Source organism: Tachyglossus aculeatus, chromosome 14 (genome assembly GCF_015852505.1).
Source record: "Tachyglossus aculeatus isolate mTacAcu1 chromosome 14, mTacAcu1.pri, whole genome shotgun sequence".
NCBI lineage: Eukaryota > Metazoa > Chordata > Mammalia > Monotremata > Tachyglossidae > Tachyglossus > Tachyglossus aculeatus.
This window is the reverse complement of record NC_052079.1, coordinates 53,851,261-53,867,817: the sequence shown is the minus strand read 5'-3', so window position 1 is coordinate 53,867,817 and position 16,557 is coordinate 53,851,261. Positions and strand designations below refer to the sequence as shown.

At 50.3% G+C, this 16,557-nt stretch overlaps 1 protein-coding gene across 2 annotated transcripts in view; it reads left to right on the top strand.

Annotated features, from left to right (window-relative positions):
- Nucleotides 1-16,557, top strand: part of POLDIP3 (DNA polymerase delta interacting protein 3) — a 30,958-nt gene that overhangs the window by 7,058 nt on the left and 7,343 nt on the right. Inside the window, exons 2-7 of one of the 2 annotated variants that reach the window (XM_038756807.1) lie at nucleotides 7,689-8,076; nucleotides 9,613-9,687; nucleotides 10,068-10,169; nucleotides 14,123-14,305; nucleotides 15,584-15,661; nucleotides 16,023-16,152. In XM_038756807.1, coding sequence (XP_038612735.1) covers nucleotides 7,689-8,076; nucleotides 9,613-9,687; nucleotides 10,068-10,169; nucleotides 14,123-14,305; nucleotides 15,584-15,661; nucleotides 16,023-16,152 — 956 coding nt within the window. Of the gene's footprint in view, nucleotides 1-7,688; nucleotides 8,077-9,609; nucleotides 9,688-10,067; nucleotides 10,170-14,122; nucleotides 14,306-15,583; nucleotides 15,662-16,022; nucleotides 16,153-16,557 lie in introns of both variants that reach the window. The other variant, XM_038756806.1, reaches the window with a different exon arrangement.

Genomic DNA, 16,557 nt, shown 5'->3' with positions numbered 1-16,557 from the left:
AAAATAAAATAAATAGGATAAAAATGTACAAGTAAAATAAATAAATAGAGTAATAAATAGAGTAATAAATATGTACAACCATATATCCATATATACAGGTGCTGTGGGGAAGGGAAGGAGGTAAGATGGGGGGATGGAGAGGGGGGCGAGGGGGAGAGCCCGGGCTTTGGAGTCAGAGGCCATGGGTTCAAATCCCCACCCCGCCAGTTGCCAGCTGTGTGACTTTGGGCAAGTCGCTTCACGTCTCCGGGCCTCAGTTTCCTCATCTGGAAAATGAGGAGCAGCGTGGCTCAGTGGAAAGAGCCCGGGCTTTGGAGTCAGGGGTCAGGGGTTTGAATTCCGACTCCCCCCACATGTCTGCTGTGTGACCTTGGGCAAGTCGCTTAACTTCTCTGAGCCTCAGTTACCTCGTCTGTAAAATGGGGATGAAGACTGTGAGCCCCACGTGGGACAACTTGATCACCTTGTAACCCCCCAGCGCTTAGAACAGTGTTCTGCACATAGTAAGCGCTTAACAAATGCCATTATTATCAGTGCTTAGAACAGTGCTTTGCACATAGTAAGCGATTAATAAATGCCATCATTATTATTATTATAAAATGGGGATGAAGCCGGTGAGCCCCCTGTGGGACACCCTGATCACCTTGTGACCTCCCCAGTGCTTAGAACAGCGCTTTGCACATAGTAAGTGCTTAATAAATGCCGTCATTATTATTATTATTACAAGGCACTGTGCTAAGGGCTCGGGAAGTTGGCAACCAAGACACGTTGAGAGCCTTGCCCACACTCCGACTGGGAGGACAGGCAAGGGGAGAACTTATAATAAATGATGGGAGGGAGGCTGGTCTGTCTGAAAGTCTGGGCCCCGCCAATTTAACAGCCTTGTGCCTCAGTTTCCCTTCTGTTTTTTGACTCTGGGTTGTAAGCTCCCTGTGGGCAGGGAGTGCGCCGACCAATGCTGTTGTATTGTACTCTCCCAAGTGCTTAAAACAGTGATAGGACGCATAGTAAGCACTCAGTAAGTACCACTGATTGATTGATTGACACTGTATGCCTCCCAGCACTCGTGGCTCGGTGGAAAGAGCCCGGGCTTTGGAGTCAGAGGTCATGGGTTCGAGTCCTGGCTCTGCCACATGTCTGCTGTGTGAGCTTGGGCCAGTCACTTAACTTCTCTGAGCCTCAGTTACCTCACCTGGAAAATGAGGATTAAGACTGTGAGCCCCACGTGGGACAACTTGATCATCATCAGTCGTATTTATTGAGCGCTTACTGTGTGCAGAGCACTGTACTAAGCGCCTGGGAAGTACAAATTGGCAACATATAGAGACAGTCCCTACCCAACAGTGGGCTCACAGTCTAAAATCACTTGATCACCTTGTATCCCCCCACAAGCGCTTAGAACAGTGCTTTGCGCATAGTAAGCGCTTAACAAATGCCACCATTATTATTATTATTATTCACAAGTAAGCGATCCACCCAGTCAAAAACCCCTCATCCCATCAGCCCAAGGAGCTTACGGTCTAGCAACTTGTAATAAAAATAATGCTGATGGTATTTGTTAAGCGCTTACTCTGTGCCAAGCACTGTCCTAAGCACTGGGGTAGATACAAGGTAATCAGGCTGTCCCACATGAGACTCACAGTCTTAATCCCCGTTTTACAGATGAGATAACGGAGGCACAGAGAAGTTAAGCGACGTGCCCGAGGTCACACGGCAGACGGGTGGCGGAGCCGGGATTCGAACCCACGTCCTCCGACTCCTAAGCCTGTGCTCTCGCCACCAGGCCTCGCTGTATTGCTTGTTCAGAATAGGAAATAAAACGGGGAGAGTTGGATGAGATGAGAAACCTGTGAGTTTAGTTAATCATCCTGTTTTGTGGCATGTTTTTATTTTTTTTTTTCAATGAAGTTCTCAGTGTAGTTCCTTTTCCATATTGGAATCCAGTGTAGGAAAGAGCTGAGGACCGGGAATCAGGAGACCTGTGTGACCCTGGACAAGTCACTTCATTAGAGAAGCAGCATGGCTCAGTGGAAAGAGCCCGGGCTTTGGAGTCAGAGGTCATGGGTTCAAATCCCGGCTCCGCCACTTGTCAGCTGTGTGACTTTGGGCGAGTCACTTCACTTCTCTGGGCCTCAGTTCCCTCATCTGGAAAATGGGGATTAAGTCTTTGAGCCCACGTGGGACAACTCGATTACCCTGTATCTACCCCAGTGCTCGGAACAGTGCTTTGCACATAGTAAGCGCTTAATAAATGCCATTATTATTATTACTGTGCCTCAGTTTCCTCATCTAATAAAATGAGGATTCAGTATCCGTTCTCCCTTCCACTTACTCTGTGTGGCAGCGGGACTAAGTCCTAGCTGATTTTCTTGGGTTTACTCATCATCATCATCAATCGTATTTATTGAGCGCTTACTATGTGCAGAGCACTGTACTAAGCGCTTGGGAAGTACAAATTGGCAACACATAGAGACAGTCCCTACCCAACAGTGGGCTCAAGTGCTTAGTACAGTTCTTGGCATACAGTAAGTGCACACCAAATACAGTTGTTATTCTTTTACTGTTATTATTATTCAGTCAGTCAGTGGAATTTATTGAGTAGTTTCTAAGCGCTTGCAGAGTTGATAGATGTTGGTTTTGTTCAGAGAACAAAACATATTAACAAAATAAAATAAATAGAATAAATATGTACAAATAAAATAGAGTAACAAACACGTACAAACATATATACAGGTGCCGTGGGGAGGGGAAGGAGGTAAGGCGGGGGGATGAGGGAGGGAGAGGATTTGTATTTGTACTTGTATGAATGAACAAAGCAAAACGATCCACTTCCTGCCCACAGCGAGCTTACAGTCTAGAGACACTGCATCATCACTGTTATTATTACTGTTGTTGCGATGGTATGAAGTGCTCAGTCCGTCTTAGTTGGGGGAAAAAACGTCACCGAAAGAGGAAACCTACCTACCTTCAAAGCCCTACTGAGAGCTCACCGCCTCCAAGAGGCCTTCCCAGAATGAGCCTCCTTTTTCCTTTCCTTCTCCCCATCCCCCAAGCCCTACCTCTTTTCCCGCCCCACAGCACTTGTATGTATATTTGTACAGATTTCCTATTCTATTTATTTTGTTAATGATGAGCATATACCTTTAATTCTACTTGTTCTGACGACTTTGACACCTGTCTACATGTTTTGTTTTGTTGTCTGTCTCCCCCTTCTAGACTGTGAGCCCGTTTTTGGTAGGGACCGTCTCTATATGTTGTCAAATTGTACTTCCCAAGCGCTTAGTACAGTGCTCTGCACACAGTAAGCGCTCAATAAATACGATTGAAAGAAAGAAAAAGAAAGAAATGACCCGAATCGAAAGGGAGCCGGCCTCATCACAAAGGAAAGCAGAGGTCCAGCACTCAGGTGAGCGGCACCTTGTCCTCAGTTGGTGCCGTTCACACTGTCGTCCCCCAAAACCCGGCTCGTTTCCAGGCCGATTATGGGGCTTTAACTTTCAGGAAATCCACCTTAGCACCGGGACTTTGCCCGAGTTTACGCCCTCCCCAAAGACCTGGCCCTTTCTGAGCCTCGCGGGGGGCGGTTAAGACTCTCTCCTGAGTCCATCTGTCCCAGCAGAGTGAGTGGAAGCTCTCTGTGGGCAGGAAGTGGATCGTTGTGCTTTGTTCATTCATTGTCGTATTTATTGAGCGCTTACTGTGTGCAGAGCACTGGACTCAGCGCCTGGGAAGTCCAAGTTGGCAACATCTAGAGACGGTCCCTACCCGACAGCGGGCTCACAGTCTAGAAGGGGGAGACGGAGAACAAAACATATTAACAAAATAAAATAAATAGAATAAATATGTACAAATAAAATAGAGTAACAAATACGTACAAACATATATACAGGTGCTGTGGGGAGGGGAAGGAGGTAAGGCGGGGGGGATGAGGAGGGGGAGAGGATTTGTATTTGTACTTGTATTTCCCAAGTGCATAGTACAGTGCACTGCCTGCCCCTGCCCCCCACTACAGTTACTACCACTGATTAAATCAATCAATCGATCGTATTTATTGAGCGCTTCCTGTGTGCAGATCACTGTACTAAGCGCTTGGGAAGCACAAGTTGGCAACTGATTAGCTTGTGTCTATCCCTGTGCTTAGAACAGTGCTCGGCACGTAGTAAGCACCTAACAAGTACCACAGTTATTATTATTATTATTACTACTACTGAGAAGGCCTTACTGCCTTCAGTTGACCCACTCTTGAGCAAACCTGCAACCTCAGGCAGGGCCAGATCTCCCAATCAATCAATCAGTCAGTCAATCTATGTTCATTCATTCATTCAGTCATATTTATTGAGCGCTTACTGTGTGCAGAGCACTGGACTAAGCGCTTGGGAAGTACAAGTCGGCAACATAAGTACTATACTGCTTACTGAACAGCTGTTCATTCATTCATTCAATCGTATTTATTGAGCGCTTACTGTGTGCAGAGCACTGGACTAAGCGCTTGGGAAGTACAAGTCGGCAACATAAGTACTATATTGCTTACTGAACAGCTGTTCATTCATTCATTCAATCATATTTATTGAGCGCTTACTGTGTGCAGAGCACTGGACTAAGCACTTGGGAAGTACAAGTCGGCAACATAAGTACTATACTACTTACTGAACAGCTGTTCATTCATTCAATCGTATTTATTGAGCACTTACTGTGTGCAGAGCACTGGACTAAGCGCTTGGGAAGTACAAGTCGGCAGCATAAGTACTGTACTACTTACTGAACAGCTGTTCATTCATTCATTCATTCAATCGTATTGAGCGCTTACTGTGTGCAGAGCACTGGACTAAGCGCTTGGGAAGTACAAGTCGGCAACATAAGTACTATACTACTTACTGAACAGCTGTTCATTCATTCATTCAATCGTATTTATTGAGCGCTTACTGTGTGCAGAGCACTGGACTAAGCGCTTGGGAAGTACAAGTCGGCAACATAAGTACTATACTGCTTACTGAACAGCTGTTCATTCATTCATTCAATCGTATTTATTGAGCGCTTACTGTGTGCAGAGCACTGGACTAAGCACTTGGGAAGTACAAGTCGGCAACATAAGTACTATACTACTTACTGAACAGCTGTTCATTCATTCATTCAGTCGTATTTATTGAGCGCTTACTGTGTGCAGAGCACTGGACTAAGCGCTTGGGAAGTACAAGTCAGCAACATAAGTACTGTACTACTTACTGAACAGCTGTTCATTCATTCATTCAATCGTATTTATTGAGCGCTTACTGTGTGCAGAGCACTGGACTAAGCGCTTGGGAAGTACAAGTCGGCAACATAAGTACTATACTACTTACTGAACAGCTGTTCATTCATTCATTCAATCGTATTTATTGAGCGCTTACTGTGTGCAGAGCACTGGACTAAGTGCTTGGGAAGTACAAGTCGGCAACATAAGTACTGTACTGCTTACTGAACAGCTGTTCATTCATTCAGTCGTATTTATTGAGTGCTTACTGTGTGCAGAGCACTGGACTAAGCGCTTGGGAAGTACAAGTCGGCAACATAAGTACTATACTGCTTACTGAACAGCTGTTCATTCATTCATTCAATCGTATTGAGCGCTTACTGTGTGCAGAGCACTGGACTAAGCGCTTGGGAAGTACAAGTCGGCAGCATAAGTACTGTACTACTTACTGAACAGCTGTTCATTCATTCATTCAGTCGTATTTATTGAGCGCTTACTGTATGCAGAGCACTGGACTAAGCGCTTGGGAAGTACAAGTCGGCAACATAAGTACTATAAGTACTTACTGAACAGCTGTTGTGGGCAGAGGACTGTCCACAGCGCTTAGGAGGGTAGGAGCTGGTAGGCGTGAATCCTGCCCTCAAGGAGCTTAAAAGTCTAAGGGGGGAGACAGACACTAAAGTACATCAAAGGAAGCGACAGAGCATAAAGCGATCCCGATCCCGCAGGGGAGGAGGAGGAGACTGTGAGTGCCAAAGTGGCTGCAGAATAAAATAATAATAACTGTATAATAATAATAATGATGGTATTTGTTAAGCGCTTACTATGTGTTCTGTTCTAAGCGCTGGGGGGATACAGAGCGATCAAGTTGTCCCACGTGGGGCTCACAATCTTAATTCCCATTTTGCTGAGGTAACTGAGGCCCAGAGAAGTGAAATGACTTGCCCAGAGTCACACAGCTGACAATTGGCGGAGCCGGGATCTGAACCCATGACCTCTGACTCCAAAGCCCGGCCTCTTTCCATTGAGCCACGTATTCCTTAGGTGCTTACTATGTGCCAGGCACTGTACTAATCACTGGGTTGGATATAAGCAAATTGGGTTGGGCACGGTCCCTCTCCCAAACGGGGGCTCCCAGTCTTGATCCCCATTTTACAGTTAAAGTAACTGAGGCCCAGAGAAGTGAAATGACTAGCCCAGAGTCACACAGCTGACAATTGGCGGAGCCGGGATTTGAACCCATGACCTCTGACTCCAAAGCCCGGCCTCTTTCCATTGAGCCACATATTCCTTAGGCGCTTTCTATGTGCCAGGCACTGTACTAATCACTGGGTTGGACATAAGCAAATTGGGTTGGGCACGGTCCCTCTCCCAAACGGGGGCTCCCAGTCTTGATCCCCATTTTACAGTTAAAGTAACCGAGGCACAGAAAAGTGAAGGGACTTCCCGAAGGTCACGGAGGAGACGAGCGGTGGAGCTGGGATTAGAACCCAGGTCCTTCTTTCTTCCAGGCCCGGGCTCTATCCTCTAGGGCCGCGCTGTAGAAAGAGGGGAGATGAGTGGTTAGCGGGGGGTGATTTTTGAGGGAGGGGAGAGCGACGGTCTGGCAGCGGTCCACCGAACCCATCCGACCCTCCAGACTCCCACCATTTTGAGGGAAAAGCAGGTCACCCGAGCGTTTCCCCCAGGATCATCATCATCATCAATCGTATTGAGCGCTTACCATGTGCAGAGCACTGTACTAAGCCCTTGGGAAGTACAAATTGGCAACATCTAGAGACAGTCCCTACCCAACAGCGGGCTCACCGTCTAACAGCGCGGCTCAGTGGGAAAGAGCCCGGGCTCTGGAGTCAGAGGTCATGGGTTCGAATGCCGGCTCCGCCACTTATCTCCTTCTCCTTAACTTCTCCATTGCCTCAGTTCCCCCATCTGTAAAATGGGGCTGAAGACTGTGAGCCCCACGTGGGACAACCTCATCACCTGGTATCCCCCCAGCGCTTAGAACAGTGCTTTGCACGTAGTAAAGTGCTTAATAAATGCCATCATTATTATTATTATTAAAAGGGATGGCCGGCAATCCTTCCGCAGCGGCTCACCAGGACTGGAAGTGTGGTCCCGGCCGGAACTGCCCGAACCGTGCCCGGTGATCGGCCTGGGCTAAGCCCAGGCCTGAAGCCCCCTTGTCCTGAGTTGCGATGGCTCTGTGGACTCGGTCCACCGTGGCGGGAGGGGGTCCCGGGCCTGGCAACCGAGCCTCGAAGGTGGGGAGGAGGCCCCGCGGCTGCCGTCGGGCTCAGCTTCCGAACTATCCGCCGAACGCTTCCCTCTTGGGGTGCGGCTGTAAGCTCACGGGTGAAAGGGTCACCGCGTCGGTCCTACTGTCCCTCTGCGGCCGCTGCATCCCCTCTCCCGGGGCCGCGGCCCGGACCACCTAATGGGTCCGACCTCCTCTCGGCAGGCTCAACGCCCGGCCCGGGATCGGCGGCATCAAGTCTCGCATCGGGACGCAGCAGCAGACCCCCGCGAGCCGGCCGACTCCGGCCGCCGGCTTCCAGCAGACCTTCGACGCCCGGCAGAAGATCGGCCTGACGGACGCCCGGCACCGGCTGGGCGTCAAGGACGCCCGAGAGAAGCTGGGGCAGAAAGATGCCCGCTTCAGGATCCAGGGGAAGGTGCAGGATGCCCGGGAGACGCTCAACTCCCGGAAGCAGCAGAGCACGGCCTCGGAGAAAGGGAGCAAAGTGGTGGATGCCCGGGAGAAGATTGGCCTGAAGAGGGGCTCCCCTGCTGCCCTCGTGGGCCCCGGGGCCGCGCCCCCCACCCTCAAGATCACCAAGACCATCCAGGTACAGCAGAGGGCCCTCGGTGGGCTGGGCACCCAGAGGGAAGCCTGGGAACCCACCACCCCCTCACCCAATCAGTCAGTCAGTGGTATTTATTGAGCGCTTACTATGTGCGGAGCACTGTTCCGGGCCCTTGGAAGAGAAGAATACAAGAGAAATTAGCAGACACATTCCCTGCCCATGATAAGCGTACAGTCTAGAGGGGTAGGCGGAGCCGTTTTCGAGGGGCAGATCCATCCCCCATTGAATTGGGGCCTTTTAAAAACTAGAATCAATCAATCAATCGTATTTATTGAGCGCTTACTGTGTGCAGAGCACTGGACTGAGCGCTTGGGAAGTACAAGTTGGCAACATATAGAGACAGTCCCTACCCAACGGTGGGCTCACAGTCTAAAAGGGGGAGACAGAGAACAAAACCAAACATACTAACAGAATAAAATAGAGTAGATATGTACAAGCAAAATAAATAAATAAATAAATAAATGATGAATAAATGAATGAATGAAAATATATATATATATATATAAAATAAAATAAATGCCCGGGGGCCTTGCGGACTCCTCGATCCCTCAAAGGGTCTGGGCAGAGGCCTCTGGGAATCATGGCTGGCACCATGCCTAAGAGGAGGGGCTTAAGCTTGGCTACTGTTTACTTGGAACAGAGGGGCTTTCTGTTGGCTAGCAAGCTATGCCAGTGGTCAAAAAGGGCAAATTTCCTTGGAAGGCGGAGCTAGAGGGAAGTGGGAAATGGAACTAAGAAAGTCTTCCCAGAAATCTTTGGGAACAGTGTCGGGGGAGGCTTTGGAAAAATAGTAGACTGCCTCTGCCTCCCCAAACTTTTCTGTTATACTGCTCCCTGGAGACATTTGCCACCGGCCTCCCGGCCCAAGAACCCGCATAATAATAATAATAATGATGGTATTTGTTAAGCAATTATGATGTGCAAAGCACATCCCTGCTCGAACCCCACCCCCCCCACCCCGTTCCGGTCGCCGGAGGCCAGGAGGTGGTAGCCCTGTGGAAGATCTGAAAGGGACTAGCTGGGTGAAGCTTGTTGGTTAGGTGATGGGAAATGTGTGTGTGTGTTTTGGGGTGCTGGAGGTGTGATTTGGATTTGGCCTTGGCGTTCCCTGTGGCCAGAGGCACCCGGAAGGCGGCGTGAGAGTGGCAGCGGTCGTCCCAGCCCATGTCATTTACTGGGATGGGCGATGGGGCAAGGAGCCACTTGGCCTAAACGTTGTCGGGGAAGTCAAGCCGGCTCCCCGTCCCCCGGGAAGGGAGTCCTTCTGCCAGGGAATGATTTGAGAGCGTGTCGGCTGGAAGAGTTGGGTCGGAATGATTGGAGAACGTGTCGTCTGGAAGAGATGGGTCAGTCCGCGTGGGAGGAACCCGGAAGAGGGTCAGAGTGGCGGCTGTCCGTGGAGGTCTCTGCCCGGGGCTCGGGGACTGGACTCTCACCGTTTTGGGTGACAAGGGACGGGACCGTGGGTCGGGCGAGGTGGGGCTCTGACCGGTCTTCTCCTCCCGGGTTCCGCAGCAGAAGGCTATCGCCCCGCTTCTCTCTCACCCTGCCGGAATGAGGATCAATGTAGTCAACAACCACCAACACAAACAGGTGTGCCCGCCTCCCCGGGAGTGGGACTGGGGGCCGGGGGACGGGCGGAGCGTAGGAGGGGCTCCATCACTTGGAATTCTCCCCAAGAAGGAAACCCCTCACCAGGAGCTTGGGCTCGATCACTTGGAATTCTCTCCGAGCGTGGGCTGGGAGGGCCATCCCTTGGTTCTCCCTTTCCTGGTGAGGCCGTGAGCCGATAAAGCTCGGCAGGCGGGCGGGGGCGGCCACCTCTACCTTCTCCGCGGCTGCCAGGGTCAGCTCCCTCCCCCCGGTTCACTTTGGGGACCCCCCGCCTCACCACCCATGTCCGGGGTAACGGGCGGGTTGGTGCCAGGGGAGCTTGGCACTCTCCCCGTCGACTGACACGGCGCTATTTGCAGAACCCGTACGATATGGACGAAGATGACGGGGGCCTGATTCCCGCTCCCAGCAAGCAGATGAAAATCACAACGACCAACAGTTTCCCCCTGCCTCCCCGCGTGGTAAGGGCGGGCGGCTCGATGCTGGGGAGGGGATCAATCAATCAATCAATCATATTTATTGAGCGCTTACTGTGTGCAGAGCACTGTACTAAGCGCTTGGGAAGTACAAGTTGGCAACATATAGAGACGGTCCCTACCCCACAGTGGGCTCACAGTGGGATGCCGGGGAGGAGCCGGCTGCCTTTAACTCTGGAATCCTGGCTATTTTTTTGGTTATTCGTTTGTTTTGTTTTTTCGACGGTTCCTTCTGGGTGTTCGTTTTCCTTGTGGGTAGATTTCCAGGCCTTTCCAGACCCCAGCTGATTTAATAATAATAATAGCATTTATTAAGCACTTAAACTATGTGCAAAGCACCGTTCTAAGCACTGGGGAGGTTACAAGGTGATCAGGTTGTCCCGGGGGGGTCACAGTCTTCATCCTCATTTTCCAGATGAGGGAACCGAGGCCCAGAGACGCTAAGTGACTTGCCCAAAGTCACACAGCTGACAATTGGCAGAGCCGGGATTTGAACCCATGACCTCTGACTCCAAAGCCCGTGCTCTTTCCTACTGAGCCACGCTGCTTCTCTAAGAATACTAATAATAATAATTTAATAATAATAGTAGCATTTATTAAGCACTTAAACTATGTGCAAAGCACTGTTCTAAGCACTGGGGAGGTTACAGGGTGATCAGGTTGTGCCGGGGGGGGGGTCACAGTCTTCATCCCCATTTTCCAGTTGAGGGAACCGAGGCCCAGAGATGCTAAGTGACATGCCGAAAGTCACACAGCTTTACAACTGCCGGAGCCAGGATTTGAATCCATGACCTCTGACTCCAAAGCCCAGGCTCTTTCTACTGAGCCACGCTGCTTTTCCAGAGATTTCCAGAGAGAAAGCCAGTATCCCTACTCCTTGGCTCCAGGCTTTGCTGTCTCCTCAGCCAATCAATTGAATTTATTGAGCTTGCGCTAACTATGTACAGAGCACTGTACCAAGCACTTGGGAGAGTACAGTACAACAGAATTAGCTGACATGTTCCCTGCCCATAACGAGCTTTTGATCTGGAAAGGGAGACAGGTATTAATATCAATCAATCAATCAATCGTATTTATTGAGCGCTTACTATGTGCAGAGCACTGTACTAAGCGCTTGGGAAGTACAAATTGGCAACACATAGAGACAGTCCCTACCCAACAGTGGGCTCACAGTCTAAAAGGGGGAGACAGAGAACAGAACCAAACATACCAACAAAATAAAATAAATAGGATAGAAATGTACAAGTAAAATAAATAAATAAATAAATAGAGTAATAAATATGTACAACCATATATACATATTACAGGTGCTGTGGGGAAGGGAAGGAGGTAAGATGGGGGGGATGGAGAGGGGGACGAGGGGGAGGATGAATGAATGAATGAATGGATGAATGAATATGAATGAACAAGTAATTTGCAGTATATAATTTAAAGATTTGTCCATAAGTACTGTGGGGCTGAGGGTGGGGTGAATATCAAATGTCAAAAGGTCACAGATTGAAGGACGTAGGGAGGCACCTCTTTACCTACAGAGAAAAGCAGTATTCATTCAGTCGTATTTATTGAGCACATACTGTGTGCAGAGTAACGGGTCGAACCCGGGCCTAGGAGTTGGAAGGTCATGGGTTCTAATCCTGGCTCCGCCACATGTCTGCTGTGTGACCTTGAGCAAGGCACCTTGCTTCTCTGTGTCTCAGTTACCTCATCTGTAAAATGGGGATGGAGACTGTGAGCCCCACATGGGACAGGGATTGCGTCCAACTCGATTTGCTTTTGCATCTACCCCAGCGCTTAGTACAGCGCCTGGCACTTAGGAAGCACTTAACAAATACCATTATTAATTACTTATGCATTCCTGGAGAGGAGAGCTTGGGTCCAAATCCCAGCTCTGCCCATTCATTCATTCAATCGTATTTATTGAGCGCTTACTGTGTGCAGAGCACTGTACTAAGCGCTTGGGAAGTACAATGCCTGCTGTGTGACCTTGAGTAAGTCACCTCGCTTCTCTGTGTCTCAGTTACCTCATCTGTAAAATGGGGATGGAGACTGTGAGCCCCACATGGGACAGGGATTGCGTCCAACTCGATTTGCTTTTGTATCTACCCCAGCGCTTAGTACAGCGCCTGGCACATAGGAAGCGCTTAACAAATACCATCATTAATTACTTACGCATTCCTGGAGAGGAGAGCTTGGGTCCAAATCCCGGCTCTGCCCATTCATTCATTCAATCGTATTTATTGAGCGCTTACTGTGTGCAGAGCACTGTACTAAGCGCTTGGGAAGTACAATGCCTGCTGTGTGACCTTGAGTAAGTCACCTCGCTTCTCTGTGTCTCAGTTACCTCATCTGTAAAATGGGGATGGAGACTGTGAGCCCCACATGGGACAGGGATTGCGTCCAACTCGATTTGCTTTTGTATCTACCCCAGCGCTTAGTACAGCGCCTGGCACTTAGGAAGCGCTTAACAAATACCATCATTAATTACTTACGCATTCCTGGAGAGGAGAGCCTGGGTCCAAATCCCGGCTCTGCCCCTTCATTCATTCATTCAATCATATTTATTGAGCGCTTACTGTGTGCAGAGCACTGTACTGAGCGCTTGGGAAGTACAATGCCTGCTGTGTGACAAATCACTCCACGTCTCTGGGCCTCACTTACCTCATCTGTAAAATGGGAATTAAAACTGGGAGCCCTATGTAGGACATGGGCTCTGTTTAGCCTGTGTCTACCCCAGCGCTTAGTGTGGTGCTTGCCACATGCTTGATAAATGCTATTGGTATTATTATTGTGTGCAGTGCATTGTACTAAGCACTGAGGAAGATACACGATAATCAGGTTGGACTGAGTTCCTGCTCCGCCTGGGACTCACAGTTTAAAGGGGAGGGAGGACAGGCTTTGAATCCCCATTTTACGGATGAGGAAACTGAGGCGAAGTGAAGTGACTCGACCAAGAGCACACAGCCGGCCATACTGCTTTGGTGGTATTAGTTGAACACTTCCTGAGCTTCGGGCTCTGTACTAAGTGCCTGGGTGAGTACAACGGTTGCAAGATCCGAGATCCCTGCCCTCAAGGAGCTCACAGTCGAATGGGGGAGGCGGCAGCCGGGAATCATTAACAGAGGGAGGCCTCAAGAGGAAGAGCAGCGCTTAGAACAGTGCTTGGTATGTAGTAAGCACTGGACAAATACCATCATCATTATTATCATTACAAATTGAGAAGCATTTTTATTATATAAATATTATATCATCATCATCATCAATCGTATTTATTGAGCGCTTACTGTGTGCAGAGCACTGTACTAAGCGCTTGGGAAGTCCAAGTTGGCAACATCTAGAGACAGTCCCTACCCAACAGTGGGCTCACAGTCTAAAAGGGGGAGACAAAACCAAACATGCTACAAAATAAAATAGAATAGATATGTACAAGTAAAATAAATAAGTAAATAAATAGAGTAATGAATATGTGCAAACATATATACATATATGTATATACATATACATTATATGTATTGTATATTTATATATTATATATTATTATATAACTGAGAAGCAGCGTGGCTCAGTGGAAGGAGCCCAGGCTTTGGAGTCAGAGGTCATGGGTCCAAATCCCGGCTCCGCCGATTGTCAGCTGTGTGACTTTGGGCAAGCCACTTCACTTCCCTGGGCCTCAGTTCCCTCATCTGTAAAATGGGGTTGAAGACCGTGAGCCCCCCATGGGACAACCTGATCTCCTTGTAACCTCCCCAGCGCTTAGAACGGTGCTTTGCACTTAGCAAGTGCTTAGTAAACGCCATTACTATTATAAAGTAGAAGCGGGAAGCTCAAAGCCCTTTGAGCAGTGAGTCGCCCATTGGCGGTTCAGCTCGGCGGGTCAGTGGGCCCGATGGTCCTGGGCCGGGCCCCCGGGGCTTCAGATCAGCCCTGTTCTTTTTGTCCAGGCCGGGCTGAGCGGTTCCAAATTCTCCCTCTCCAAGACCGTCCCCCTCACCAAAGTGGTGCAGAACGACACCTACACAGCCCCGCCGACCCTGCCCTCCCCGGGGCAAACCAAGACCCTGACCAACGTGTCACGGACTCTGGTGACCAAGGAGGAGCCCCCGAAGGAGCCCCCCGCCGCGGAGGTGAGTCAGGGCTGGAAAGACCCCCCCCCCCCCCTCCTCCCCATCCCTCTTGGTTTTTTCAATCAATCAATCAATCAATCGTATTTATTGAGCGCTTACTATGTGCAGAGCACTGTACTAAGCGCTTGGGAAGTACAAATTGGCAACACATAGAGACAGTCCCTACCCAACAGTGGGCTCACAGTCTAAAAGCGGGAGACAGAGAACAGAACCAAACATACCAACAAAATAAAATAAATAGGATAGACATGTACAAGTAAAATAAATAAATAAATAGAGTAATAAATATGGAAATTTCAACCCCGCGTTGGTCTTCCCAGACTCCTGAGGGAGAAAATCGGTGACGGGAGGAAGTGGAGATGGGCATGGCATCCCCCGTCCACACCCTCCCACTCCCGTGAGCCTTTGAAATTGCGGCAGATTGTCTGGCGCCCATTATTTCCCGGCTGGGGACGGGGCACGGAGAGAGAACTGGGATCAGCAGGCCCCTCGGCCTCCTCTTGAGGAGGGGCAATCAATTAATGGTAGTTTTTGAACTCTTAACTGTGTGCAGAGCACTTGGGTGAGCGTAGTACGTGAGAGTCTGTAGAGGTGATCCCTGCCCAGAAGGAGTTGACAGTCCACAGGGGGAGACTGGGTGGGAACGACGGTAAGAACCCACCCCCGAATGCACCTTTCATTCAATCATATTTATTGAGCCCGTACTGTGTGCAGAGCACTGTACTAAGCGCTTGGGAAGTACAAGTTGGCAACATATAGAGACGGTCCCTACCCAACAGTGGGCTCACAGTCTAACACCTTCCAGTTAGTGTTCTGCATTAGAGGGAATTTGGGGGATCCCCCGTTCCATGATCTGCAGAAGCCACGATGGGAGCCCCCACTGTGACACCTGGGCTTACCACTGGGCAGGGGGCACGAATCCTGCTTCCCCTCTCCCTCCCCGCCCCAAAATCAATCAGTCAATCGTATTTATTGAGCGCTTACTGTGTGCAGAGCACTGTACTAAGCGCTTGGGAAGTACATGCTGGCAACATACAGAGACAGTCCCTACCCAACAGTGGGCTCACAGTCTAGGAGGGGGATGGTGGCTATGCAGTCTCTACACCTCTACAGGGCAGCCTGGGCTTCCCAAAATTCCTCGTCAGGCAAGGCATTGACCTGGAGAATGAGGCGGGAAATTGGGAGGGGGCCCCAGGGAACAACCTCCCCTCTCCCGGCTCTTTCCCTGCGGCCTGCTCCACCTTTTCCCCGGTGACTCCTCCCCGTTGGTGTTGGCAGCTGACTTTCAGCCCCCTGGAAGGCACCAAGATGACTGTGAATAACCTGCACCCCCGGGTCACGGAAGAGGACATCGTCGTGAGTACCCGCCCCTGCCAGGCCCCGCAGAAGGGGAGATGGGAATCCCCGTCTTGGACGCCCCAACGGCCCCTGGAGCTGCTTTTGATTCTGCCGGCGATTCAAACCTCTCCCATCAGACGTGTTGTTTGGGGACCCCACCTCTCCACCGTGCACCCTATAGGGGGTTGGGCGCGGGGTGTGGGCCTGGGACTGGCCCAGTTATCAATCAGTCGATCGATTGCATTGATTGAGAGCTTACCGGGTGCGGGGCACGGCGCTTGGCCTGCGGAAAGTGCTCAGCTAGCGGCCCCGACCCCGGGTGGCGGGATGGGTCTCGGATCCCCCACCCCTGAGCCAGCCCCCTCCCCCTCTTTCTCAGGAGCTGTTCTGTGTGTGTGGAGCGCTGAAGCGAGCCCGCCTGGTACACCCTGGCATGGCGGAGGTGGTTTTTGTGAAGAAGGAAGATGCCATCACCGCCTACAAGAAGTATAACAACCGGTGTTTGGATGGTAAGTTAGAGCGGAGGAGACGCCGTCTCCAAGCGATGGTTCGGCTGCCGTTTCCACGGGCAGACACCAAGCCACGCGGGCTCGTGGTGGGTTTTTCCTCAGCTCCTCCTCTTTCCTCCTCCTCCCCCACCCCCTTGGTGGAGGGCAGGGTCATCCAAACCCACTCTGCCACTTCCCATCTTCAGCTCGGGGGGCTCTGATCATCCCCGAGGGGCTTTCCCAGGGCAAGAAGACCCTCAGGGAGACTGATCAATCCATCAGTGGTATTTATTGAGCGCTTCCTATGTGCAAAGAACTATACCCTGTGCAGAGAAGCAGCGTGGCTCAATGGAAAGAGCACGGGCTTGGGAGTCGGAGGTCATGGGTTCTAATCCCGGCTCCGCCGATTGTCAGCTGTGTGACCTT